Source organism: Scyliorhinus canicula, chromosome 18 (genome assembly GCF_902713615.1).
Source record: "Scyliorhinus canicula chromosome 18, sScyCan1.1, whole genome shotgun sequence".
Classification (NCBI taxonomy): Eukaryota; Metazoa; Chordata; class Chondrichthyes; order Carcharhiniformes; family Scyliorhinidae; genus Scyliorhinus; species Scyliorhinus canicula.
This window is the reverse complement of record NC_052163.1, coordinates 13,800,331-13,825,124: the sequence shown is the minus strand read 5'-3', so window position 1 is coordinate 13,825,124 and position 24,794 is coordinate 13,800,331. Positions and strand designations below refer to the sequence as shown.

The 24,794-nt window shown below is 44.7% G+C and overlaps 1 protein-coding gene across 1 annotated transcript in view; it reads left to right on the top strand.

The window, feature by feature from the left end:
- rptor (regulatory associated protein of MTOR, complex 1) overlaps positions 1-24,794 on the top strand; it is a 415,805-nt gene that overhangs the window by 228,805 nt on the left and 162,206 nt on the right. Inside the window, exons 10-13 of the mRNA XM_038778271.1 lie at positions 157-232; positions 7,137-7,238; positions 15,759-15,842; positions 16,218-16,328. Of these exons, the coding sequence (XP_038634199.1) occupies positions 157-232; positions 7,137-7,238; positions 15,759-15,842; positions 16,218-16,328 (373 nt within the window). The remainder of the gene's footprint in view (positions 1-156; positions 233-7,136; positions 7,239-15,758; positions 15,843-16,217; positions 16,329-24,794) is intronic.

Below are 24,794 nucleotides of genomic sequence, written 5' to 3'. Positions count from 1 at the left end.
CAGGTGCTGTCAGACCTGCTGAGATTGTCGAGCATTTTCTGATCATGTTCAGGACTGTTAGGAATAGATGCTGGAATGACAATGTCTGTGTTAATAGAGTGGTCAGCAACAAAATGAATACATTTAGTCATTGCAAATTTGTGGATCACTTTGCAGGCAAGCTTGGGACCTCGCAGTGGACATTTGCCTTTCGCAACTTCCCACCATCATAGAAGAGGGAACAGCTTTTAGAGTGAGTTGACCAATTTATTTTTTTCCAGAAGTATCTTGTTTTGCTGTGCCATTTTATAAAATGGGAAATTTGTAATACCATTGGAAATGCTGTTGTTTGTTCCGATTAAGCTAATCAGGAACAACTGAAAAGTTAACCGAGCTATATGTACTCGTCAGCCACGGCTCAATCATCCACTGCTGCCCCCGAGTTAGAGGTTATGGAACTCCGTGTTCTGCGCACCAAATCAAGGCTGACCTTCCAGTGCAGCACTGAGGGGGCGCTGCACTGTCAGAGGTGTCTGCCCCCTCGAGGTGGATGTGGGGGAAAAAAGGAATCCAACGGAATGAATTAAAGAAGGGCAGGAGAGTTTTGCCAGTGTCCCAGTCCTCAAACAGATGATCTTGTAATTTATTTCATTGTTGTTTGTGGAGCCGTATTGTGCCATGTTTCCTACTTTACAACTAACTACACCTGTGAAATGTATAAATGTATATATCTGCACATTAGTTTTTTTTTGCAATGGAGTTGTGTTTTATATAAATGTTTTTATTCTCCATTTTCACATTTTCCTCCAAAATTTACACTCCACCCACAAACAGTAAACGGTAACAGGCTCCGATGGCCGCATCCCCCCCCCCCCCCCCACCCACCCACCCCCCCACCCCCACTTCACGCCCGTTCACTGGCCGGTGCGGAGGTCCCCGCCCGGGTCCCTTTCCCCTTGCCGGGCCCCAGGAAAACCCAGGAATCCCCTTTTAGCACACAAACCCCGCATATCCACCTACACCCCAAAGAGCCCTCACTTCGAGTGCAAGTCCCCCCACTTCCCTTGTCCAAATATATACAACATTGGCTCCTTTAGCCCACACACCCGCACGCAGTGAAACCAAAAAGAAGAAAATACAGTCCTGAGGTTACATCGGCACATGGCAATTTCTCAATTTCTCAGTTCTGCCACAGTCCTTCTGCCTTTGCAAACTCCTCCGCTGGTTCATCTGTTCCAAAATTAAAGTCCTTGAGCTTATAAGTCACTCTCAGCTTCACTGGATATACAATGCCGCACTGCACCTTGCTAATGTACAGTGCCCTCTTCACCCGGTTGAAAGCAGCCCGCCTCCTCGCCAGCTCCACCGTAAAGTCCTGGTATACACATATTCCAGTTCCAGCCCACTGCACCACCCACTTCTGCTTGGCCCAGCACAGAACCTTCTCCTTCAACCTGTACCTACAGAAGCACAGTCACTACCCTTGGCAGCTCACTCTCCTTTGGTATAGGCCTCCACGACCGATGAGCCCGATCCAGTTCATATCGGGAGGGATCCTCCCCCTCCCCCAATAGTTTCGCCAACATAGCGGCAAAATACTCAGTCGGCCTTGGTCCTTCCACTCCTTTGGGCAGCCCCACAATCCTCAAATTCTGTCGCCTGGATCTGTTTTCCAGGTCTTCCATTTTCCCTCGCAGATCCTTGTTTTTTTTTAATATAATGTTTATTGGAATTTTTTACAGAAAATATAAAACATAACGACAAACAATGAAATGCAACAAAATAACCCATAATAACTGTAACACCCCCCAGACCGTATCGACGCATGTATCACATCCCCCCCAACCCCAATGAACAACAAAAGAACTTAAAAATAAATTTAAATTAAACAAACAAACATAGTCATCGTCCTGTCCCCCGGGTTGCTGCTGCTACTGTCTCCGTACCCTATCGTTAAGCCAGAAAGTCGAGGAAAGGTTGCCACCGCCTAAAGAACCCTTGTACCGACCCTCTCAGGGCGAATTTGACCTTCTCTAGCTTAATGAAACCCGCCATGTCATTGATCCAGGTCTCCCCGCTTGGGGGCCTCGCATCCTTCCATTGTAGCAAGATCCTTCGCCGGGCTACTAGGGACGCAAAAGCCAGCACACCGGCCTCTTTCACCTCCTGCACTCCCGGCTCCACCCCAACCCCAAAAATCGCGAGTCCCCATCCTGGCTTGACCCTGGAGCCCACCACCCTCGACACCGTCCTCGCCACCCCCTTCCAGAACTCCTCCAGTGCCGGGCATGCCCAGAACATATGGGCATGGTTCGCTGGACTCCCCGAGCACCTGACACACCTGTCTTCACCCCAAAGAACCTACTCATCCTCGTCCCAGTCATGTGGGCCCGGTGCAGCACCTTGAATTGGATGAGGCTAAGCTGCGCACACGAGGAGGAAGAATTAACCCTCTCCAGGGCATCAGCCCATGTCCCGTCTTCGATCTGTTCCCCCAGTTCCCCCTCCCACTTAGCTTTCAGCTCCTCTACTGACGCCTCCTCCGCCTCCTGCATAATCTTGTAGATATCAGATATCTTCCCCTCTCCGACCCAGACCCCCGAAAGCACCCTGTCGCTCACCCCCCTCGCGGGAAGCAAAGGGAATCCCTCCACCTGCCGCCTAGCAAATGCCTTTACCTGCAGATACCTGAACATGTTCCCCGGGGGGAGCCCAAATTTCTCCTCCAACTCCCCCAGGCTCGCAAACCTCCCATCAATAAACAGGTCCCTCAGCTGTCTGATGCCCGCTCTGTGCCAACCCTGAAATCCCCCATCAATGTTCCCCGGGACGAACCTATGGTTCCCCCTTAACGGAGCCTCCATTGAGCCCCCCACTTCTCCCCTATGTCGCCTCCACTGCCCCCAAATCTTGAGGGTAGCGCAGATCCTTGTTAATCTCCATCACCTTCCGCATCTCCTTCCCCATCGAGGTAAGTTGATCACGTGCTGTAACAACGTCTCCTCCACTTCCTTCAGCGCCTCACCTTGCGCCCGCACCTCCACCACTGCACCCGCCACCGCTGTCGTCACCGGGGAAATCGCCTCCTCCACCAGCACACTCAAAACTTCCCTCATCTCCTTCCTCGTCGCCTCCAAGTGTTTTGTAAACTGCCTTTCGAATTCTGCAGCCATCACCGTGGTTATTTCTTCAGCCGTATGCAATGCGGCCTCCCCTGGTGCTCCAGCCTCCTTTTTCCTAGGTGACCCCGTGGTGACCTCTCCACTCCCCGACTGACCTGTAGCTGTCTTTTTAACAGCCGTCTTCTTGCTGATCCTGGACATCCTCTTCTGCTGTGCCTCCTGTGTGGCTTCTGCGTGCCTTCTGCCTGATTTTTATGCGTCTGTGGAGCCTGGGAGCGGGCTTAAAGCCCCGAAAATGCCGTTCCTGACCGGGAGCCCTCCGTTGCGCGGCTGCCTCCCGCCCGCCGTCCGGAATGGAGTCAGTCAACCTGGCACAATGCCAGGATATGGTTCTCCATGTCATCTGTTGATTGAAAGAGATCGAAAATGACCCCACAAAATCTTATCTTGTGTGACTTAGTCTTATTTGCTTCATTAAAACAACTACGTTCTTTGAATTTAAAGTGCCCAATTCTTCTTTTTTACCAATTCAGGGGTAATTTAGCATGGCCAATCTACCTACCGTGCACATCTTTTGGGTTGTGGGAGTGAGACCCACGCAGACACGGGGAGAATGTGCAAAAGTGACCTGTGGCCGGGATCAAACCCAGGTCCTCGCCGCCGTGAGGCTGCAGTGATAATCACTGGCCCACTGTGCCACCATAATACAACCACTTGAAACTTGTTTTCAGTAGATTTGACATCAAATGAATCCACTGTCCAACAGGTTGAGGGATGGCGGTGCTAAGGGTTGATGGAAAGGAATGTCTGTGACTTGCTGATCATGAGAAACATTCAGTACTAATCTGGCCCAGGCGGCACGGTGGTGCAGTGGTTAGCACTGCTGCCTCACTGCGCTGAGGACCCGGGTTCGATTCTGGCCCTGGGTCACTGTCCATGTGCGATTTGCACACTCTCCCCGTGTCTGCGTGGGTCTCACCCCCCACAACCCAAAGATGTGCAGGGTACAGGCTAAAGTGCCCCTTAATTTGGAAAAAAAAAAATTTTTATAAAAAAAATACTCATACTGTGTGGCCAAATTCACCTCCAACTCGATTTTCAAATTTGCTGATGACACCACCGTAGTGGGTCGGATCTCAAACAATGACGAGACAGAGTACAGGAATGAGATAGAGAATCTGGTGAGCTGGTGCGACGACAATAATCTCTCCCTCAATGTCAACAAAAACAAAGGAGATTAGCATCAATTTCAGGAAGCGAGTGGAGAACATGCCCCTGTCTACATCAATGGGAATGAGGTAGAAAAGGTCGAGAGCTTCTGGTTTTTAGGTGTACAGATCACCAACAGCTGTCTTGGTCCCCCCATGCCGACACTATAGTTAAGAAAGCCCACCAACGACTCTACTTTCTCAGAAGACCCTCTACAGATGCACCATAGAAAACATTCTTTCTGGTTGTATCACAGCTTGGTATGGAGCCTGCTCTACCCAAGACGTAGGAAACTACAAACGGTCGTGAATGTAGCCCAGTCCATCACGCAAATCAGCCTCCCATCCATTGACTCTATAATTCCCGCTACCTCCGAAAGGCAGCCAGCATAATTAAGGACCCCATGCACCCCGGACATACTTTCTTCCACCTCCTTCCGTCAGGAAAAAGATACCAAAGTTTAAGGTCACGCGCCAACCGACTCAAGACCAGCTTCTTCCCTACTGCCATCAGACTTTTGAATGGACCTACCTCGTATTAAGTTGATCTTTTCTCTACACCTTGCTATAAACTGTAACATTATATTCTGCAGTCTCCTTCCTTATGTACGGTATGCATTTTGTTCAGCATGCAAGAAACAATACTTTTCACTGAATACTAATACATGTGACAATAATAAATGATATTGAATCAAATCATCTGGCCCTACCATGGCAACACTGTTCTCAACTACTGTTGTCACTATGCAGCTGTAGACTAAAAGAGTTAGAAATAAACATAACTGTGTATGCTGGTCAAGCTGGCTTAATGTGTAGGGTAGGGGAGAGAAGAGAGAATTGTATTCCCCATTCACACCCCCACCACCTCCATAAATCCCAACATTGCTGTGATTTTGCATGCATGTTTCTTTTCTATGCGAGTATAATCTGCTAATGAGACATTACACTGCAGATCACTCCTTGAAATCAAAGTAGAAACTGCTGGAAGTGTACAAATCACACCCAGAACGTTGACCTACCGAGCCAGTGACCTTACTGACACTGGCTCCTCTCTTTAAAAAAAAAAACTATAGGACAGCATGATGGCACAGTGGTTAGCATTGTTGCCTCACGGCGCCGCGGTCCCAGGTTCGATCCCGGCTCTGGGCCACTGTCCGTGTGGAGTTTGCACATTCTCCCCGTGTACTGGATTGGCGCTGATCGAGTGGGCTGCTTTGTCCTGGAAGATCTGGTTTCTTGAGAGGTAGAGATGCACTTATCTGGACCTGTCATACCCCTAAGTAGTGCCTTGTAGATGGTGGACAGGTTTTGAGGAGTCAGGCGAGTTACTCAGAACCGAATTCCCAGCCTCTGGCCTGCTTTAGGAGCCACTGTATTTATATGATGATCCGGTTATGTTTCTGTCAGTGGTAAACCCCCAGGGTGCTGATAGTGGGGAATTCAGTGATGGGAATTCTGTTGTATGCTGAAGGGAGATGGTTAGATTCTCTCTTGCTGAAGATGATCATGTTCTGGCACTTATGTGGCCTGAATATTACTTGCCACTTATCAGCCTAAGCCTGAATGTTGCCTTGTTTTGCTGCAGGCAGGCAAGGACTGCTTTAGTTTGAGGAGTTGTGGATGAGCACTGAATTCTGTGCAATCATTAGCAAACCCTCTTTACTATCAGCTCATGTAGACAAACTGTACAAGGCCTCGAGAGAGCACTTGTAATTTATGAAACGCTCTCAATGCACATAAAATTTGTTAAATTTTTCCTATCCCTCTCAATGAATGGATCCAACACTTTTATGCATGTACTGCAAATTTGCAGCTCTCAATCTTTTTTTAAGAATGTTTTTAGTGGGTTTTATACATGGTATGTTTACAGATGCACCGTTACAGAGAAACCAAAAAGAAATAACAAAAACACTACATAACTCAAAAGCCAAGGGGTGGGAAAATAAAAACAGGGGAAGTGTGTATCCAGAGAAGCAATGGAGAGAAATTTCATTATACATGCCCCCCCCCCCCCCCCCCCCCCCCCCCCCTAAAAACAAATACGTACAGAACAGGCAAAACAAAACTGGGTGGGAACTTGGGGGGGTGGCGGGATGGGGCGCCTGGGTGGTGCCCCTGGTGCTACATGCTTCTCTCGGTCGGTTTTCTTTTTTTTGTTTTTGTGCATTTGCCTCTGCATCGGCCATCTGTTGTTCCTTTTTCCTGTACTTTCTTACACTCTCTTGCCCTGCTGTGTTTGTCGAAGTTATATCTTTTCCCGTGCTCTCCTTCCAGTTTGTGTTCCCTCCTCGTCCTCCCCATTATTATTCCCCTCCCCTTGTTCTTCTCCTCCTCCCCTTGTTCTCCTTCCTTCCCTGCAACCCCCTCCTTCCCTCCCCTCCCTCTTTGCAGCTCCCCTTTCTTTTCAGCTCAGTTTGGCTACTCCCCCTTGCACTGCGACATCAATATATTAAAATAAGAACAGGTCTAAAATTGAACAATGTCATTCCCAAACCTAAAGTAGTTTCTCAGGACTGATCTTGTAAATATTTCTATTACCGACCTGTCATTCTTGTCTCTGTTCTTTCAGAAGCTACCCATCAAAGTGTGGAAGATTATATTGTTCCAAATGTCTCCGTGCAGGATAGAATCTATAATGGAGCAGATATTATAGAATCTGCCAAAGGAGTGAGGTTTATTTGGCGAAATAGCTCCTTTACAGCATTTGTCTCTTAGATTTCTAGAGCTGCCTTGTTTCCCATCAGTTCATTGTGGCCTGCTGAGTGTTGCGCAAATGGTTCCAACCGTTTACAGTGGTGCTCAGTGCCATATATTGCCTCTTTTACAGCACAGTCCATTCTTTGCCGAGCAGCTGACAGCATTCCAGGTCTGGCTGACGATGGGCGTTGAGAACAGGAATCCACCAGAACAATTGCCAATTGTCTTGCAGGTGAGCGTGTAATCTGCATTAAGGTGAAAATTACTGTGGCTGAGGAAGAAGTTCTTTAACCATCGGGCGACACGGGGGCACAGTGGTTAGCACTTCTGCCTCATGGCCCCAGGGACCAGGGTTCAATTCTGGCCTTGGGTCACTGTCTGTATGGGGTTTGCACCTTCTCCCTGTGTCTGCGTGGGTTTCCTCCGGGTGCTCCGGGCTCTTCCCACAGTCCAAAGATGTGCAGGTTAGATGGGATTGTCCATGCTAAATTTCCCCGTAGAGTCCAAAGATTAGGTGGGGTTGCTTTGTTAAAGAGATAGGTGGAGGTGTGGGCTTAAGTTGGGTGCTGTTTCAAGGGCCGGTGCAGACTCGATGGGCCGAATGACAACCTTCTGCACTGTAGATTCTATGATTCTGTGATCCCTACAACATTGTGGATTAATGATGTTTTTAAAGTATATGCGTGCAAAACTTAAAATTAATTTACAGGATGTGGGTGTCGCTGGTTAGACCAGCATTTATTGTCCTTGAGAAGCTGGGAGTGAGCCATCGCCTTGAACTGCTGCAGTCCATGTGGAGTAAGAACACCCACAGTGCTGGTGAGAAGGGAGTTCCAGGATTTTGACCCAGCACGGGTGAATGAATAACGATATAGTTTCTGTTCGCAATCTATCCCACTTCGCACCGCTGTTGTGCCACACAACACGCAGGACTGGGCAGTGGTTACTCCTACCTATTGTCACGGATAGATGCATCTGCAACAGGTAGATTTGTGAGGACAAGTTCAGTTTCTCTCTCACTCGTTTGTTCTCTCACCACCTGTCAAAGACCCAGCGTAGCAGCTATGACCTTTTAGGATTGGGTCAGCTTGGCCAGTAATGGTGCTACCGAACCACTCTTGGTGATGGATAGTGAAGTCCCCCACACAGAGTGCATTGTGCCCTTGCCAAGCGATGTTCAACATGGGAGAGCACTGATTCATCAGTTTTGGGTAGGTGGCAACGAGCAGGGGATTACGTATCCCATGTTTGACCTGACTCCCTGATACTTCACTAGATCCAGAGTCAATGTTGAGGACTCCCAGGGCAACTCTTTCCCATCTGTTTACCATTGTGATGACACCTCCAGTGGGTCAGTTCTGTTGGTAGGATAGGACATACCCAGGGATGTATCTGGTGGTGTTTTGTGCATTGTCTGTTAAGTCTGATTCTGAGAGTATGTCTATGTCAGGCTGTTGCTTGACTAGTCCATGGGACATCTCTCTCAATTTTGACACAGGCCCTCAGGTGTTAGTAAGGAGGATCTTGCAGGGTGATCAGTGCTGGGTGTGCCACTGTCATTTCTGGTGCATAGAACGATGCCGGATGGTCTGTCAGGTTTGTTCCTTTTAAATTTAATAGTCGTTAAATACAACTGAGTGACTTGCTCGGCTATTTCTGAGGACGTTTAAGAATCAACCACTTTGTTGTGCGTCTGAGTCACATAAAGGCCAGGCCAGGGAAGGGTGGTAAATTTCCTTTCTTAAAGGCCATTCGTGAACCAGATGGGTTTTCTTTTTACAACAAGCGATAATGGCCCTGTGGTCACTATTAGACTAGCTTTGTTTGTAATTCTAGATCTATTAATCAAACTTAAATTCCTCCCAGCTGCCGGAGTATTAGCCTGAGCCTCTGAATTACGAATCGTGTGACATTACCACTGCCCACTACCTCGCCTGATCCTGACCATCATGTACATTCAAATACATTGAATGGATTTCACGGGATAAATGTTGTTTTTAAGAAACACTTTGGTCCATAGTGTTTCATAAATATTTCAGATCATTATTTATGAGTCTCAATTCTAGAACTTCAGCTTAGTGACATTTTGGCTTCATCTGTGAGTAGAGTGCATTGTGTTATTGCCTGTAGGATCCAAGTGTTCAATGGGTGAGGAAAATGTTGACTTAGCAGTGTGTGTATTTGCAGAACGGAAATTGTATTCATTCTCTGGGAATAAGTGAATGAAAAAGGGGAATGAGACATAATTTGAAATGCTGAGAGATTTGAGCTTGCGAACCCTTTTGTAACCTCATCGTTAGAAGTTGATTCCAGGGGGCAGCACAGTGGCGCAGTGATTAGCACTGCTGCCTCATGACGCTGAGGACCCAGGTTCGATCCCGGCCCCGGGGTCCCTGTCCATGTGGAGTTTGCACATTCTCCCCGTGCCTGCGTGGGTCTCACCCCCACAACCCAAAAAGATGTGTCGGGTAGGTGGATTGGCCACTCCAAATTGACCCTTGATTGGAAAAAAAAAAGGAATGGTGTACTCTAAATTTATTTTTTTTTAAACTTAATTCTACAGAATCCTATCAGTGTTGCTTCTGGTCATAGTGATGATATGAAAGAGATCTGTTAGTTGGGTATGTTTGGTGCACGTTTTTCTCCATCAAAATTCTTTCTTGAAAGAAATCTTTTGACTGGATTGAAACATGCCTTAATGAAGTATTATATTGTTCTTTAAAAATATTTTCATTATAATTTTTCAATTTATAAAATACAAAACAGGAAAAATGAACAAATTTACATACATCAACAAAAAAAACAGGAAAATAATAATCATTATTGTCATAGGTAGGCTGACATTAATATTGCAATGAAGTTACTGTGAAAATCCCCCAGTCGTCACATTCCGGCGCCTGTTCGGTACATTGAGGGAGAATTCAGAATGTCCAGTTCGCCTAACGAGCATGTCTTTCGGGACTTGTGGGAGGAAATCGGAGCACCCGGAGGAAACCCACGCAGACATAGGGAGAACGTGCAGACTCCACACAGATAGTCACCCAAGCCGGGAATTGAACCTGGGACCCTGGAGCTATGAAGCAACAGTGCTAACCACTGTGCTAACCACTGTGCTACCGTGCCGCTCACAAATGGAACAACCCCTCACAAAACCTAGCGCCCCATTCCCCTGCCATGCCCCCCTTAACAAGTAACGGTGCCCAATTCCTTGAAATATACAATAAAAGGCTGCCATCTCCGAGAGGACCCCTCGATTGCTGCGCTCACGGTGTACTTAACGTTCTTCAGAGCCGCCAGCCACACCGAGGCACTGAGTAAAGATGGAGATCTCCACCCCAGCAGTACTTGCCTCGAGGTAATCAGCGAGACAAAGGACAGGACAGCGGCACCCGCACCTCCAGTGAGTCTGATACCCCAAATGTATCCACTAAGGGACAGGGCTCCAGCTCAATGTTCAGAATCGCTGACAGGGTGCTAAAGAAGGAGACCCAAAAACTCACAATCTTGGAACATGACCACCTGCGCGTGGTTAGCCTGACCTCCTGAACAGCACACGCACCTGTCTTCCACCACTAAAAGGAAACGGCTCATTCTGGACTTGGTCGGGTGCGCTCTAAAATCTTAGGTTGGATAAAACCAAGCCTCATGCACGAGGGCGTGGAGTTCACCCCACGAAGGGCCTCACTCCACACCACAGCATCCAATATGGGCTCAACTCCTCCTCCCACCTAACCTTAAACCCCTACTCTGACACCGAATCATCCAACAAAATCTGTCGAGGAATGCCGGAAGTGCTCCTCCTCCGACCCCGCGAGTGCAAGGACTCTCCATTAGAGATATTGGAGGAGCCGTGGGAATGTCGGAGAAACTCCGACTCGCAAAGTTGCAAATTTGGAGATATCTAAATTAATTTGAAACGGAAAGCCCAAACTTTTCCATCAATTTCTCGCGACTGGCAAAGCGCCCCTCTAGGAATTAAACCCCCCCCCCATTTCTCTCGACTGACAAAGCGCCCCTCTAGGAATAAACCCCCCCCCCCCCCCCCCCCCCCCCCCCGAACGTGGCATCTAATCTCGCTGGCTGGCACAGATGGGGGCCAGCTTCAACAATGACCCCAATTTGAAATGTTGTTGAAATTATCTCCATATCTTCAAAGTGGAAACAACCACTGGAGTTTATGAATACTTTGTCGGTGAGAATGGGAGCGAGACCGTCGCTAATGCCCCCAGACTGGGGATCTTAAATATCAATGGCACAGAGGAATACTTGCTTTACAGAGATATTCTTTGAGAAAGAGATCTTTTGACACTGCATTAAAGAAAAGGTCTAACTGCTGTCAGAAATTCTGGCTGTATTTCTTCAAAAGCTGTTTCTACTGGCTTTTTTCAAATACCCCTTATCTTCAGAAATGTCTGCACTGCTTTAAATACGTTTAATCTCTTTTAACTAACTTACATTGAGTGCAAAACTGTTTCTCTGTGCATAGATTCAGCCAGATAAGAACTGAACTGAAAAATGCTTGCTCAAAATGCCTGATGCCCAAAGCTCCACCCAGGAATGACATTTCACCAAGCTGAAAACTAATTAACTCCCTGGGGAATCCCCTTAATCAAAACAAAATTGCATTAGCCCAAGCTTTTTACGATGTTTAAATGCACTGCTGGCTCCCAAAAGCTTTATTGTCTTTTAAACCAATATTCTTTTGAAACGTGACTTCAGCAGTCAAACACATTGTAACCCAGGCTTTTAACCCTTAATTCACCAAATACTTATTGTACAATATATCTGAAATTCCTACATTCATCACATTGATCCAATTCAGGATTTTACGAGTTGTGTGTTTTGTCCCTGGTTCTATGAATAGAGCTGATGAATCTCGCCATTCAGTGATAAATTGGCCACAGTGTGATACGCAGCAAAGGTCCTTACCGCCCAGTAATTCCTAATTTTGTTTTGCAAATCATTTAAATTAAATATGGTATTTGTTATGCAGCTACATTACTCTTTTTTGAAGCATTCGGTTAATTTTATACTAATTCCTTGTCCGCTCTTGAAGCCAAGGTGGAATGCAGTGGAGACTGGGGGAGGAACACTTCACTATTTCAAAATCACAGCAAGAAAAATCTGCAGGGATACATTTATTTCTTTATTCTTTCATGGGATGTGGCTATCACTGGCAGGGCCAGCATTTGTTGCCCATCCCTAATTGCTCATGAACTGAGTGCCAGTTAAGAGTCATTGCTGTGGGTCTGGAGTCGCATGTGGACCAGGTAAGGACAGCAGATATCCTCCCCGAAAGGACATTAGTGAACCAGATGTTTTTTTGTTACAACAATCAACAATGGTTTCATGATCATCATTAGAATTGTAATTCCAGATTTATATTGAGTTCAGATTTCACTGCCTGTCGTGGTGGGATTCGAACCTTGGTCCCCAGGGCATTGCTCTGAGTCTCTGGATTACCCGTCCAGCCCAATACCACTACGCCACCGCCGCCCCCTACACTGCTATTGGGTCAGTGCATCCAGGATTGGTGGAATCTGTGATTGCATGAATGAAGGTTTCAGCAGCTGATGGGTGAGGCAGGATTTTGGTATGTGATGCCATGGAGATTGAATTAAGCAGTTTTTGCGTTGAAGTATATAGTTAGGATCTCAGACAGACCGTTTGGTGACAGTGGAGGAGATGAGGAATGTTCTAGAGATGGTGGAGAGGCTCATCGATGTGGAAGCTGAAACCATGTTTGTGGATGCTTTAGCCAAGGGGGAAACATGTAGTTGCGAGAGAAAAAAAAGAGGGGACCAAGAAAAATATCCTTGAGGTACTTCAAAGCTAATGTTGTGGGGAACAGCATTACACAAAATACTGTGACTACGATTGGATAGGAAAGAGGGGCAAAATGTGGTCAATTTAATATTCCTCTCGACCTGCTTTATTCCATCTTCTTCCTTTGCCTTTTGCTAATTTTTAAATTTATGGATTGACCTGGTGTTTCTATCATCTGTTCTCTCTTGTGACTTTCCTTTTGCCCCTTTGTTAAATGACTCCTCACTTCCCAATTATATGGTTTGCCATGAGCTTCTTTCCTGTTGAAATGTAGCCTATTAGTGCAGAACAACAACCATCTTCCCCTGATACTCTCATCCTAATGACATCTCTTTACTGGGATTGAACATCCGAATGTTTTTGCCCTCTCCTATCCTAGCACGTGGCTGGGGAAGGAATCCAGAGATGACCACCCTTGAATTCCTCCCCCGCCAACATTGCTTCCAAATCTCCTAAATTCATTTTGCATGGCTTCAGTTATTTCCTATGACATTGAGATTAAACACGGACCACAATAACTGACAGCTCTTCTTGCATAATATTATCCAGTCTTTCAGAAATATCCTTTATTCTAGAAAAAAAAGCATCTGTTGGTCGGCAGGATTAGAATGGACTGCTAGTTTTTTCAGCTGTCCTAGACACAATGAACTGAATGACCTCTGTCTATGCCATAACTTTTCTGTGGTTGTATCTTACAGACATGAGCATATAAAAGGGAGTGTCCACCTCTCTATTAAGTCTCCCTTATTGCTGCATTCCTAACAGAATTGTTACTCTCTACATTGCCTTATGTTCGCTCGGTTTTTGGGGTTATTGCAGTCCTTTTGATGGTTTTGTCCAGAATCCTCATCCTCCATCAAGGAAACCAGTGATTCAACTTTGTTGGAAAGGATAATGTGTGCTGAAAATTCCTGCTCTAGCCTGCCCCTTACACTGTCCCTGACCCATGGATAGTCACCACTCCCTCCTCACTACTGCCAGCACTTCATCCCTGTAACTATTGCTGCATAATCCTCCCTCATGGCATTGTCTACAATTCTGCCTCAAATGATGAGGTAGAGAGTGTGACTAAACTCTTGCAATATGTTTGTCCAAGTCTGTCTAGCAATCTAACATCTAGTGCCTTGTATCACTGTCCCTTCCTTACTGCCATTTTTACTGTTAGTTACGCCGTAGGTTTTTTAAAATACCCTTTCATTTCTTGGATTTCTACTAAATGGTTCTGCTTCTTCCTTTCTGTTCCTGATTCCCTCTTGACTTCCAAAATGGGCATTAAGCAACTATTTTTGCTTTGTTCCCAGCTCATTCCTATACCAGCTTACTCTGTAGGAGGGTGTGAAGATTATTTCTAACCACCTTTTGCAATAAATCTTTGTATATTAATATTCAGCATCCATAATTTAATGCAATAATGCACAGGGTTCGTGGAGCAAATGTAAAACCTTTTTCCTCTGAATTCAGGCTCCTTGTTTAGTGTGTTTAAAGTTTAATTGTTTAAAATTGATTGAAGCAAGCAAAATATTTGGAATTATAAATTACATTCTCTTGGTTTTACTGGTTCCATTTACACTTGGTCCACAGGGATTTTTAACTCTCTTCCTTGGCCTAGTAGATGGTGCTGCTGCAGACATATAATTTGCTAAAATCCTCAACATATATTTAGGTTTATCGGGATCTGTATTTGTTAACAGTGAACCATTATTTTTCATTTTTGTATTTTAGGTATCTATAGCACCAAACTAGAGAGGATATTTGGGTCCTTTATAGATTGTTCACTTGCACTGCTCACGCGTTTTCATGCAATGAGCCATCTTGGTGTCATCTATTAATATGTTTCCAACAAGGGTAGTTCTTCCTTTGAGTGAGGAAAGAAATATTAAATGTTGGCACGTGACATTGCAATGTGCTCTTGTAAAATGCTAGAAATTTTTTGTCTTGGTATGCTAATTACAACCCAGATATGCAACATTAGTGGTATGCTGAACATTTTTGCCAAGTTAGATTAGAAGGTGGAAGAAATAGTAGTCAGGTGACCATCTGTTTGGAAGACATAATATTAATCTTTATTATTGTCACAAGCAGGCTTACTGCAATGAAGTTACTGTGAAAGTTCCCTATTCGCCACACTCTGGCGACTATTCGGGTACACTGAGGGAGAATTCAGAATGTCCAATTCACCTAACCAGCACATTTTTCAGGACTTGTGGGAGGAAACCGCAGCACCCGGAGGCAACCCACGCAGACACTGGGAGAACGTGCAGACTCCGCAGACAGTGACCCAAGCCGGGAATCGGACCTGGGACCCTGGCGCTGTGAAGCAACCGTGCTGACCACTGTGCTACCGCACAGCCCTGACTTATTGGTCTCGGAAGGGTCCATTGCTGTGTCACCAGAATGACGCCAGAGCTTAAAGATTAAATGACGACCTCCGAGCAAAGTAAATCTGGAACCAGCTTCCGAAATAAGGTGGAATGTTTAAGACTGAGATCAATGGATTTTTGTTAGGAAAGGGTTTCAAGAGTATCAATGATATGGAACAAGGTAGGAGTTAATTACATCAGCCAGAATGTAATTTGTTGTTGTAGAACAGGCTTGAGAGAAGGAATTCTCTACCTCTTCCTATGTTCCTATGTGAGCAGAATTATCACAGTGATCTTCCTGAATGAATCTTTTCATGAGAGAGCTATTTTGACCAATTTTTTCATTACATGTTGAGACTGCTGCTAGCTGTTAATATAACTTGGGCTTAAAACGTGAGCCTAACTAAATTTCATTCATGATTTGAATATCATTCTGTCTGAAATCCTGTTTGTTTGCCTTGTGTACCAAACGAAGCCGGATGTTGCTCGTACCTAATTTTAGCTTAAATCTGCCCGGGAATTTGTTGCGTTGAGCTAATTATTTTCTGTCCTTTTCTCTCCAATAGGTGCTGCTTAGCCAAGTCCACCGCCTGCGAGCACTGGATTTGCTGGGAAGGTTTTTAGATTTGGGTCCCTGGGCCGTGAGTCTAGTACGTCTCCAATTCTTATATGAAGATTTGAACTATTCCATTTTATTCTTGAGTTCAGATGTATTAGCACACCAATATTTGAATTTTCAGAACTTGTGATGATTTATTAGATAATTTATGCTAAGCTGTGTTTTATTTTTGCCTGGGGGAAGGTCAATTTTTATAATTTGACACTTAACTTCTCACAGACCACTTTGAGGTTAGTTGTGTGGACTTTTTTGTTTTCTTGTTAAAGTTCAAATTTTGTTCAATTGCACTGGAATCCATTTCTAGGAAGTGAGCAATCTAAACTTGGAACGTCAAATAGTATTATGCTGTTGCAATTTAATGCAAATTGGAATCCCATTTTCTTTCATTTGTGTTTTTCCTTCACAGGCCTTATCTGTTGGTATTTTCCCATATGTTTTGAAACTGCTTCAGAGTTCAGCTCGGGAACTAAGGCCCCTTCTTGTTTTCATCTGGGCAAAGATCTTGGCTGTGGACAGTGTAAGTAACGTGGTTGCTTGAATCTAAAGGAAAATGAGCAAAGATGAATGTTGTGCATTGTTTTAGTTTGGCAGCAGCTGGGATTCGTTGGTGCGATATGAGATTTTTTAAGGACAGCAGCTGAGCACACCTTTATCAACTTGGAGAAGTTGGTCTCGGTTCTCAGAAGAGAAAGTTGAGAGGGCATTTGACAGCGGTGTTCAAAATCAGGGGACGTCTGGGCAGAGTAGATAGAGAGAAGCTGTTTCCCATTGGCGGAATGTTCGAGAACCAGAAGCACTGATTGAAGGTGATTAACAAAACAATCAAAGGCGAGATTGGGAAAAACCTTTTTGAAGAACCCTTTTGCGCGGCAAGTGGTTATAATCGGGAGGCAAATTCAGTCATGGCTTTCAAAGAGGAATTGGATAAGAAACTGAAAGGAAATATTTTAAGAGGGACGGCACGGTTGCCCAGTGGTTAACTGCTGCCTCACAGCACTGAGGATCCGAGTTCAATCCCGGCCCCAGGTTATTGTCCGTGTGGAGTTTGCACATTCTCCACGTGTGGGTCTCACCCTTACAAGCCAAAGATGTGTAGGGTAGGTGGATTGGCCATGCTAAATGCCCCCGGCATCTCTGTTCTAATGGATCAGATCAGCTTACAGTTGCGCCCTCTGCCTGCTTCTCTTCATCGCTTAAATCCTACTTTTGTGTAACTCCCATTTGCAGGAATGAGGTCAGCTTCCATGTGTATGTTGGCTATGTCCACCTCTGCATTCTCTTCATCAAACCTACTGCAGGCCAGCAGTGCTAGAGTGACAACTGTTTGGCTGATATTGAATCCAGCACAAGTCCAAGTGGTTGAAACTCAGTGTTGGCAAACTGATGCTATTTTGCTTGACTCTCCTTAATACTTATGGGCCTCCGAGCACCTTGTTCTAACCAGCTGATCAGTAAAAGATCCTTTCTTCTCTAAATACTTTGTGCATCCTGGTTCTTAATCTTGAAGTTTTCCCAGAGCTCTATTTCATTGTGATAGTTTTTATTTTGCATCTTACTATTATATTTCCTGCATCCATTTTTCCTTTCATAAAATCAAAGAAAGACGCAAGAAAGGAGGCCATTCAGTCCAATGTGCCTGTGTTGTCCCCTTGAAAGAGCTGTCCAATTGGTCCCACTTCATTGCTCTTCCCCACAGGGCTGCAAATCTTTCTCCTTCATATCCTTTTAAAATATATATGTATATATATTTCATTTTTCTCTCAGTTGTTGGTTTGATTTATCTAAATCACTAGCTACATCTCCTAGACACCGTTATAATAGTTGGTCCATTTAAGATTTTTGATTGCAGTGTTATTGGTGAGGAAACTTTCCTGTGTAAAACATGCGCCCGCACTAATCCTATTCCAGTGAATTATTCAGATTGGCAAAAAGTTGGATGTTTATAGCATAATAGAATGAAACACCTCTTAAATCTGCTCCCAACGTTTTCTTCCTTAGGGGAACAGTCCAAACTTCTCCAACCTATCCACGTAACTGATGTCCCTCATCCCTGGAACCTTCTCGTAAATCTTTTTTTCTTTGCACCTCTCCTAAAACCTTCCTATCCTTCTGCGATGCCCTGTTGCAGGATCATGACTAGTTGATATGTAAGTAGGCCATTTCAAAGCTAGCATAGTTTTGGGAAAAATCTATTAATTATAATAATAACCTTGCAGAAAAGGCAGCTGCATTAGTCAAAAAGAATAGTTCAGCAAAATTTAGATGCAACTGGATGGTTAGGTAAATGAATTATTCAAGTATCAAGATGCTGTTGGAAAATAATGGTCAGTGGGGGACAGGATCTATTAAAAGAGCATTAATAAACAGACACGTTATTCAAAGCTTTTAGCAGGAAAGCGATGCCACAATAATCTTGGTGACCGAAATAAACTTGAAGTCCATGGAAAGGGAGAAATAAGACGATGAAACAAAAGAACATTTCTCTAGTTTGGTGCTTCCTTTGCGAGATTTGGCAGCAAAGCCAATATTTTAGGTTGTTTTCCTCTGTGACGTTCATGATTTAGTGGTTTCAAAGTACAAGTGTCATCGACATGTTTATTCTGCACAATGGGGGATGAGAAACCTGTTCATTTTTTCTTGGCTCGCGACTTTCAAGTTTTCTTTTTGAACATTTTGCAGAATGTGTTTGTAGTGAATGCATATGCATTTTCAGTAGTGTAGAAATCCTCCTCATTGTGTGTATTTTAATAGAAAGATCTTAAGTGAAAGTTTTGAATTGGTTTGAGGATTGTGATCCTAGTTGTGGAACAATATTTCATTAACCAGTCTGATTCATTTCAATCTATCATCATTCCCTGTTTGAATCCTTTCATTTTGGCTTCTATCTTTTCACACAGTGTCAAGGGAACCCAGACCAAAGTCCTGTCTAATGTTTCCTACACCCGTGACCGTCGTTTATTAATCCTCCTTGCTTTCCTCTTGCAGAATTTGGTAGTCTATCACGCTACCCTATTCCGTCACCTCTCTCCCATTCTTCAGCTCTATGGTTCCGCTCATTACGCACTTGATTGTAACTGGCATTTCTCCACCATTGATTTTTTTTAACCCCACTATCATCTCTGGAACTCCCACAATGATGCGTCCTTGACACCCTCCCCATTGTCCACATAATTCCCCTCAGTGATCTCATTTGGAAGCATGTTGTCAGCCTTCATATGTGTGCCGATGATATCTAGCCACTTGTCACGCAGCCTGCTGACTTTGAGTCCGTTAGATCATGAGATATCTCCAATTCTCACAAAGAGACAGTTAGATGTTAAATTTTTTAGAACTTTTGGACCAAAGCCAATGGAAGAAGTGGTAGAACTGGAAATGTAAAGGTTATCTCACCCAGCAGTTGCAGATTTATTTTATTTTTCACCTAATCGTTGAAATGCTTCATCTTTCATGTAACAAGCATCTTTACTTCTGAGGAGTGATGCATTACTCCACGGTGAGGGCCAACATTTCAGATCCAGTTTGGAGCCACGGTTACTCCAGATTCTGTGAAATATGAAATGATAAATGAAATGAAAATCGCTTATTGTCACGAGTAGGCTTCAATGAAGTTACTGTGAAAAGCCCCTAGTCGCCACATTCCAGCGCCTGTCCGGGGAGGCTGGTACAGGAATCGAACCGTGCTGCTGGCCTGCTTGGTCTGCTTTAAAAGCCAGCGATTTAGCCCAGTGAGCTAAACCTGCCCCTATCTGCCATCTTCTGGCAAAATTGCTATCAATTATTTTTGCATGCTGATCAACAGTGGCCAGTCATTTTAATCATCTCTATTGGGGCTGAATGGTGCTCTTCAGTGAGGAAGTAAATTATATTGTAATCCCTCGCCACTTTGATTCACTTCAATCTTCAGGTAATCTGCCTTTTTGGGTGGTTCGGCCATGTAGCTTTCACCATTTAGCTGACAAAATATTTCTATTACTGTAAAAATGATTTAAAACATTTTAATGGATAGATACTAACCGGACACATTAAGGTATTGGAATTTCCCTTTCCTTTGCTGCATAACAAAAAGATCTTACTGGATTTTTTGAAAGTTGTATTATTGCACTGTCATAGCTCACTGACAAAGTAGAATCCCCTGAGCTTAATGTTGAGTACAAGTTGGACTTCTTTCAGGAGCAGTATTTTAACCAAAGTACAAAGCAACTTCGAATAAAACTGATGAATGCCTTTATTTTCTTCGGCCATGATTTCATGCCCGAGAGAACTGCTTTTAAGGATAGTTGGCTGGGCCGCTGTATTTAATTTGTATTTAATGTGTTTCGATGCCAGGTTGACATTGGAGAATATTGGCTCTGACAGCTGCTTCATTTTACGCCTGCGTCAAAAGATTAACAGTTGTAAAGTTGTTAACTTTGGTTTTATCCATAGTAATCTACCTGCTAAATAATATACTCCTAATTAATGAATCAACGTCAGTGCCACAAGGTTGCAGGGCTTGTATCAAGCTTCGTTTCAATCACGAATGCTAATCTGGTAAATAATTACCTACATTTTATGTTTTTTGGTAATATGCAGTGAAATAAAATTTAATATCACTGCAGCTCATATCGAATGATGCAGTGCCATTTCAGTTTATTGTGTGATTTGACTGCAGAAACCTAGTGTGATTATATCAATCAGGATAAAATTTGATCAAGTAAGATAGTATTGCCATTAGTATTAAATATGGCATGTTATATAATATTCCAGTCAATTTATTAAAATTGTTAAAGTGGTGATTCATTCTAATACCTGTGTATCCATCCATATTGTCTGTTACCACTATTTTTGCTGCATTTTGTAGGGAAGTGCCATGTGAGACCAGTGTAGAATAGATCATCAAAACCAATTGAAGTTATTCTAGTTGATTTAATAGACTTGCTGTGATACAGAGCTGGTCATCAGATTTTTTTTCTTTTGCACTTATTTTTCTTTCAACATTTGTTTACATAATTTAATCAAGAACCTAGACTGCCGTAACCTGGCAGTAACTAATTTCTTCGTGTGATATCTTCATCATTGAATGGCCACTTTGGAAATCGTGCTGAAGCAATTGTCCTCTTCCTATCATCAATCAATGATTTACAGTAAATTGGAGGTCAGGTTGTCATTTACTCTTCACTTGATTCTGGCAGTACCTTAGGTGGCAGAACAATGTGATTCAAATTACAATAAAAATGCATGATTTATCAAAATATTGCAAGTGTGACATGCACGTGGCTCCAAATCGACAAGAGCCTGACACACTAGATATAAACCAAGATCCAGCAGGGGGCAGCAGAGCAGAGCTTCTGATTGGCTGTTCTGGGGAGATTTGCATACGTGCAGTGCGGTCAGCGTAAGTTGAAGGTGCACCTGCATCAGTGACCCGAGGAGTTCGACGGAAGTCAAGCATCCAGCAGGGGGCAGCAGAGCAGAGCTTCTGATTGGCTGTTCCGGGGAGATTTGCATACGTGCAGTGCGGTCAGAGTAAGTTGAAGGTGCACCTGCATCAGTGACCCGAGGAGTTCGACGGAAGTCAAGCATCCAGCAGGGGGCAGCAGAGCAGAGCTTCTGATTGGCTGTTCCGGGGAGATTTGCATACGTGCAGTGCGGTCAGCGTAAGTTGAAGGTGGTTTGTGAAGGGGCTGTTCTCGAGTGACAGCTTTACCCGAAACACTACTTACGTAGAGTCTCCCACCCATCCTCCTCCTCTAACCAAAAAAAAAGTTCTGTCCGTTGGATTGCTAAACTAACAAGTTTTCATTTTTATTTTTCAGTAGTTGGGAAGTTAGTTCAGTGGGAATGGAGGCTAGGGCAGTTGAATGTTCCTCCTGCAGAATGTGGGAGGAACGGGTCACCTCTAGTGTCCCTTCTGACTACATCTGCGGGAAGTGCACCCAACTCCAGCTCCTCGAGAGCCGCGTTAGGGACCTGGAGCTGGAGCTGGATGAACTTTGGATCATTCGGAAGGCGGAGGAGGTTATTGAGAGGAGTTATAGGGAGGTAGTCACACCTCAGGTAAAAGAAGAAGGTAGATGGGTTACCGTCAGGGGAGGGAGAGGGAACCGGCAGGCAGTGCAGGGATCCCCTGTGGTCGTTACCCTCTATAACAAGTATACCGTTTTGGATACTGTTGCGGGGGACGACTTACCAGGGGTAAGCAATAGGGCACAGGTCTCTGGCACAGAGTCTGTCCCTGTTGCTCAAAAGGGAAGGGAGAAGAGGAACAGAGCACTTGTCATTGGGGACTCCATAGTTAGAGGAACAGACAGGAGGTTCTGTGGGAACGAAAGAGACCCACGGTTGGTGTGTTGCCTCCCAGGTGCCAGGGTTCGTGATGTCTCTGATCGTGTTTTTGGGATCCTTAAGGCGGAGGGGGAGCAGCCCCAAGTCGTGGTCCACATAGGTACCAACGACATAGGTAGGAAGAGAGATGGGGATTTGAGACAGAAATTCAGGGAGCTAGGGTGGAAGCTGAGAGCTAGAACAAACAGAGTTGTTATCTCTGGGTTGTTACCCGTGCCACGTGCTAGTGAAGTGAGAAATAAGGAGAGAGAGGAGTTGAACACGTGGCTACATGGATGGTGCAGGAGGGAGGGTTTTGGTTTCCTGGATAATTGGGGCTCATTCTGGGGTAGGTGGGACCTCTACAACCAGGATGGTCTTCACCTGAACCAGAGGGGTACCAATATCCTGGGGGGGAGATTTGCTAGTGCTCTTCGGGGGGGTTTAAACTAATTCAGCAGGGGGATGGGAACCTAAATTGTAGTCCCAGTGTGCAGGATGTTGAGAGTAGTGAGGTCAGAGATAGGGTTAAAAGTTCGAAAGAGGGCACCGGCAAGCAGGACGCTGGTTTGAAGTATGTCTACTTCAACGCCAGGAGCATCCGGTATAAGGTAGGTGAGCTTGCAGAATGGGTTGGTACCTGGGATCTCGATGTTGTGGCGATTTCGGAGACATGGGTAGAGCAGGGACAGGAATGGTTGTTGCAGGTTCCAGGATTTAGATGTTTCTGTAAGAACAGAGAAGATGGTAAAAGAGGGGGGGGGTGTGGCATTGTTAATCAAGGAAAGTATTACGGTGGTAGAAAGGACGCTTGAGGACTCGTCTACTGAGGTAGTATGGGCCGAGGTTAGGAACAGTAGAGGAGAGGTCACCCTGTTGGGAGTTGTCTATAGACCTCCGAATAGTTCCAGAGATGTAGAGGAAAGGATTGCAAAGATGATTCTCGACAGGAGCGAGAGTAACAGGGTAGTTGTTATGGGGGACTTTAACTTTCCAAATATTGACTGGAAATACTATAGTTCGAGTACTATAGATGGGTCAGTTTTTGTGCAGTGTGTGCAGGAGGGGTTTCTGACACAGTATGTAGACAGGCCAACAAGGGGCGAGGCCACATTGGATTTGGTACTGGGTAATGAACCCGGCCAGGTGTTAGATTTAGATGTAGGTGAGCACTTTGGTGATAGTGATCACAATTCGGTTATGTTTACTTTAGCAATGGGCAGGGATAGGTATATACCGCAAGGCAAGAATTATAGCTGGGGGAAAGGCAATTATGATGCTATTTGGCAAGATTTAGGATGTATAGGATGGGGAAGGAAACTGCAGGGGATGGGTACAATCGAAATGTGGAGCTTTTTCAAGGAACAGCTACTGCGTGTCCTTGATAAGTATGTACCTGTCAGGCAGGGAGGAAGTTGTCGAGCAAGGGAACCGTGGTTTACTAAGGAAGTTGAAGCACTTGTCAAGAGGAAGAAGAAGGCTTATGTTAGGATGAGACATGAAGGCTCAGTTAGGGCACTTGAGAGTTACAAGTTAGCCAGGAAGGACCTAAAGGGAGAGTTAAGAACAGCGAGGAGAGGACACGAAAAGACGTTGGCGGATAGGATCAAGGAAAACCCTAAGGCTTTCTATAGGTATATCAGAAACAAAAGAATGACTAGAGTAAGATTAGGGCCAATCAAGGATAGTAGTGGAAAGTTGTGTGTGGAATCAGAGGAGATAGGGGAAGCGTTAAATGGATATTTTTCGTCAGTGTTTACACTGGAGAAAGACAATGTTGTCGAGGAGAACACTCGGGTTCAGTCGACCAGGCTAGATGGAATTGAGGTTCAAAAGGAGGAGGTGTTAGCAATTTTGGAAAATGTCAAAATAGATAAGTCCCCTGGGCCAGATGGGATTTATCCTAGGATTCTCTGGGAGGCCAGGGAGGAGATTGCAGAGCCTTTGTCCTTGATCTTTATGTCGTCTTTGTCGACAGGAATAGTGCCGGAAGACTGGAGGATAGCAAATGTTGTCCCCTTGTTCAAGAAGGGGAGTAGAGACAACCCTGGTAATTATAGACCTGTGAGCCTTACTTCGGTTGTGGGTAAAATGTTGGAAAAGGTTATAAGAGATAGGGTTTATAATCATCTTGAAAAGAACAAGTTGATTAGCGATAGTCAACACGGTTTTGTGAAGGGTAGGTCATGCCTCACAAACCTTATTGAGTTTTTTGAGAAGGTGACCAAACAGGTGGATCAGGGTAAAGCTGTTGATGTGGTGTATATGGATTTCAGTAAGGCGTTTGATAAGGTTCCCCACGGTAGGCTAGTGCAGAAAATAAGGAAGTATGGAATTGAAGGTGATTTAGCGGTTTGGATCAGTAATTGGCTAGCTGAAAGAAGACAGAGGGTGGTGGTTGATGGCAAATGTTCATCCTGGAGTTCAGTTACTAGTGGTGTACCGCAAGGATCTGTTTTGGGGCCACTGCTGTTTGTCATTTTTATAAATGACCTGGAAGAGGGTGTAGAAGGATGGGTTAGTAAATTTGCAGATGACACGAAGGTCGGTGGAGTTGTGGATAGTGGTGAAGGATGTTATAGGATACAGAGGGACATAGATAAGCTGCAGAGCTGGGCTGTGAGGTGGCAGATGGAGTTTAATGCGGAAAAGTGTGAGGTGGTTCACTTTGGAAGGAGTA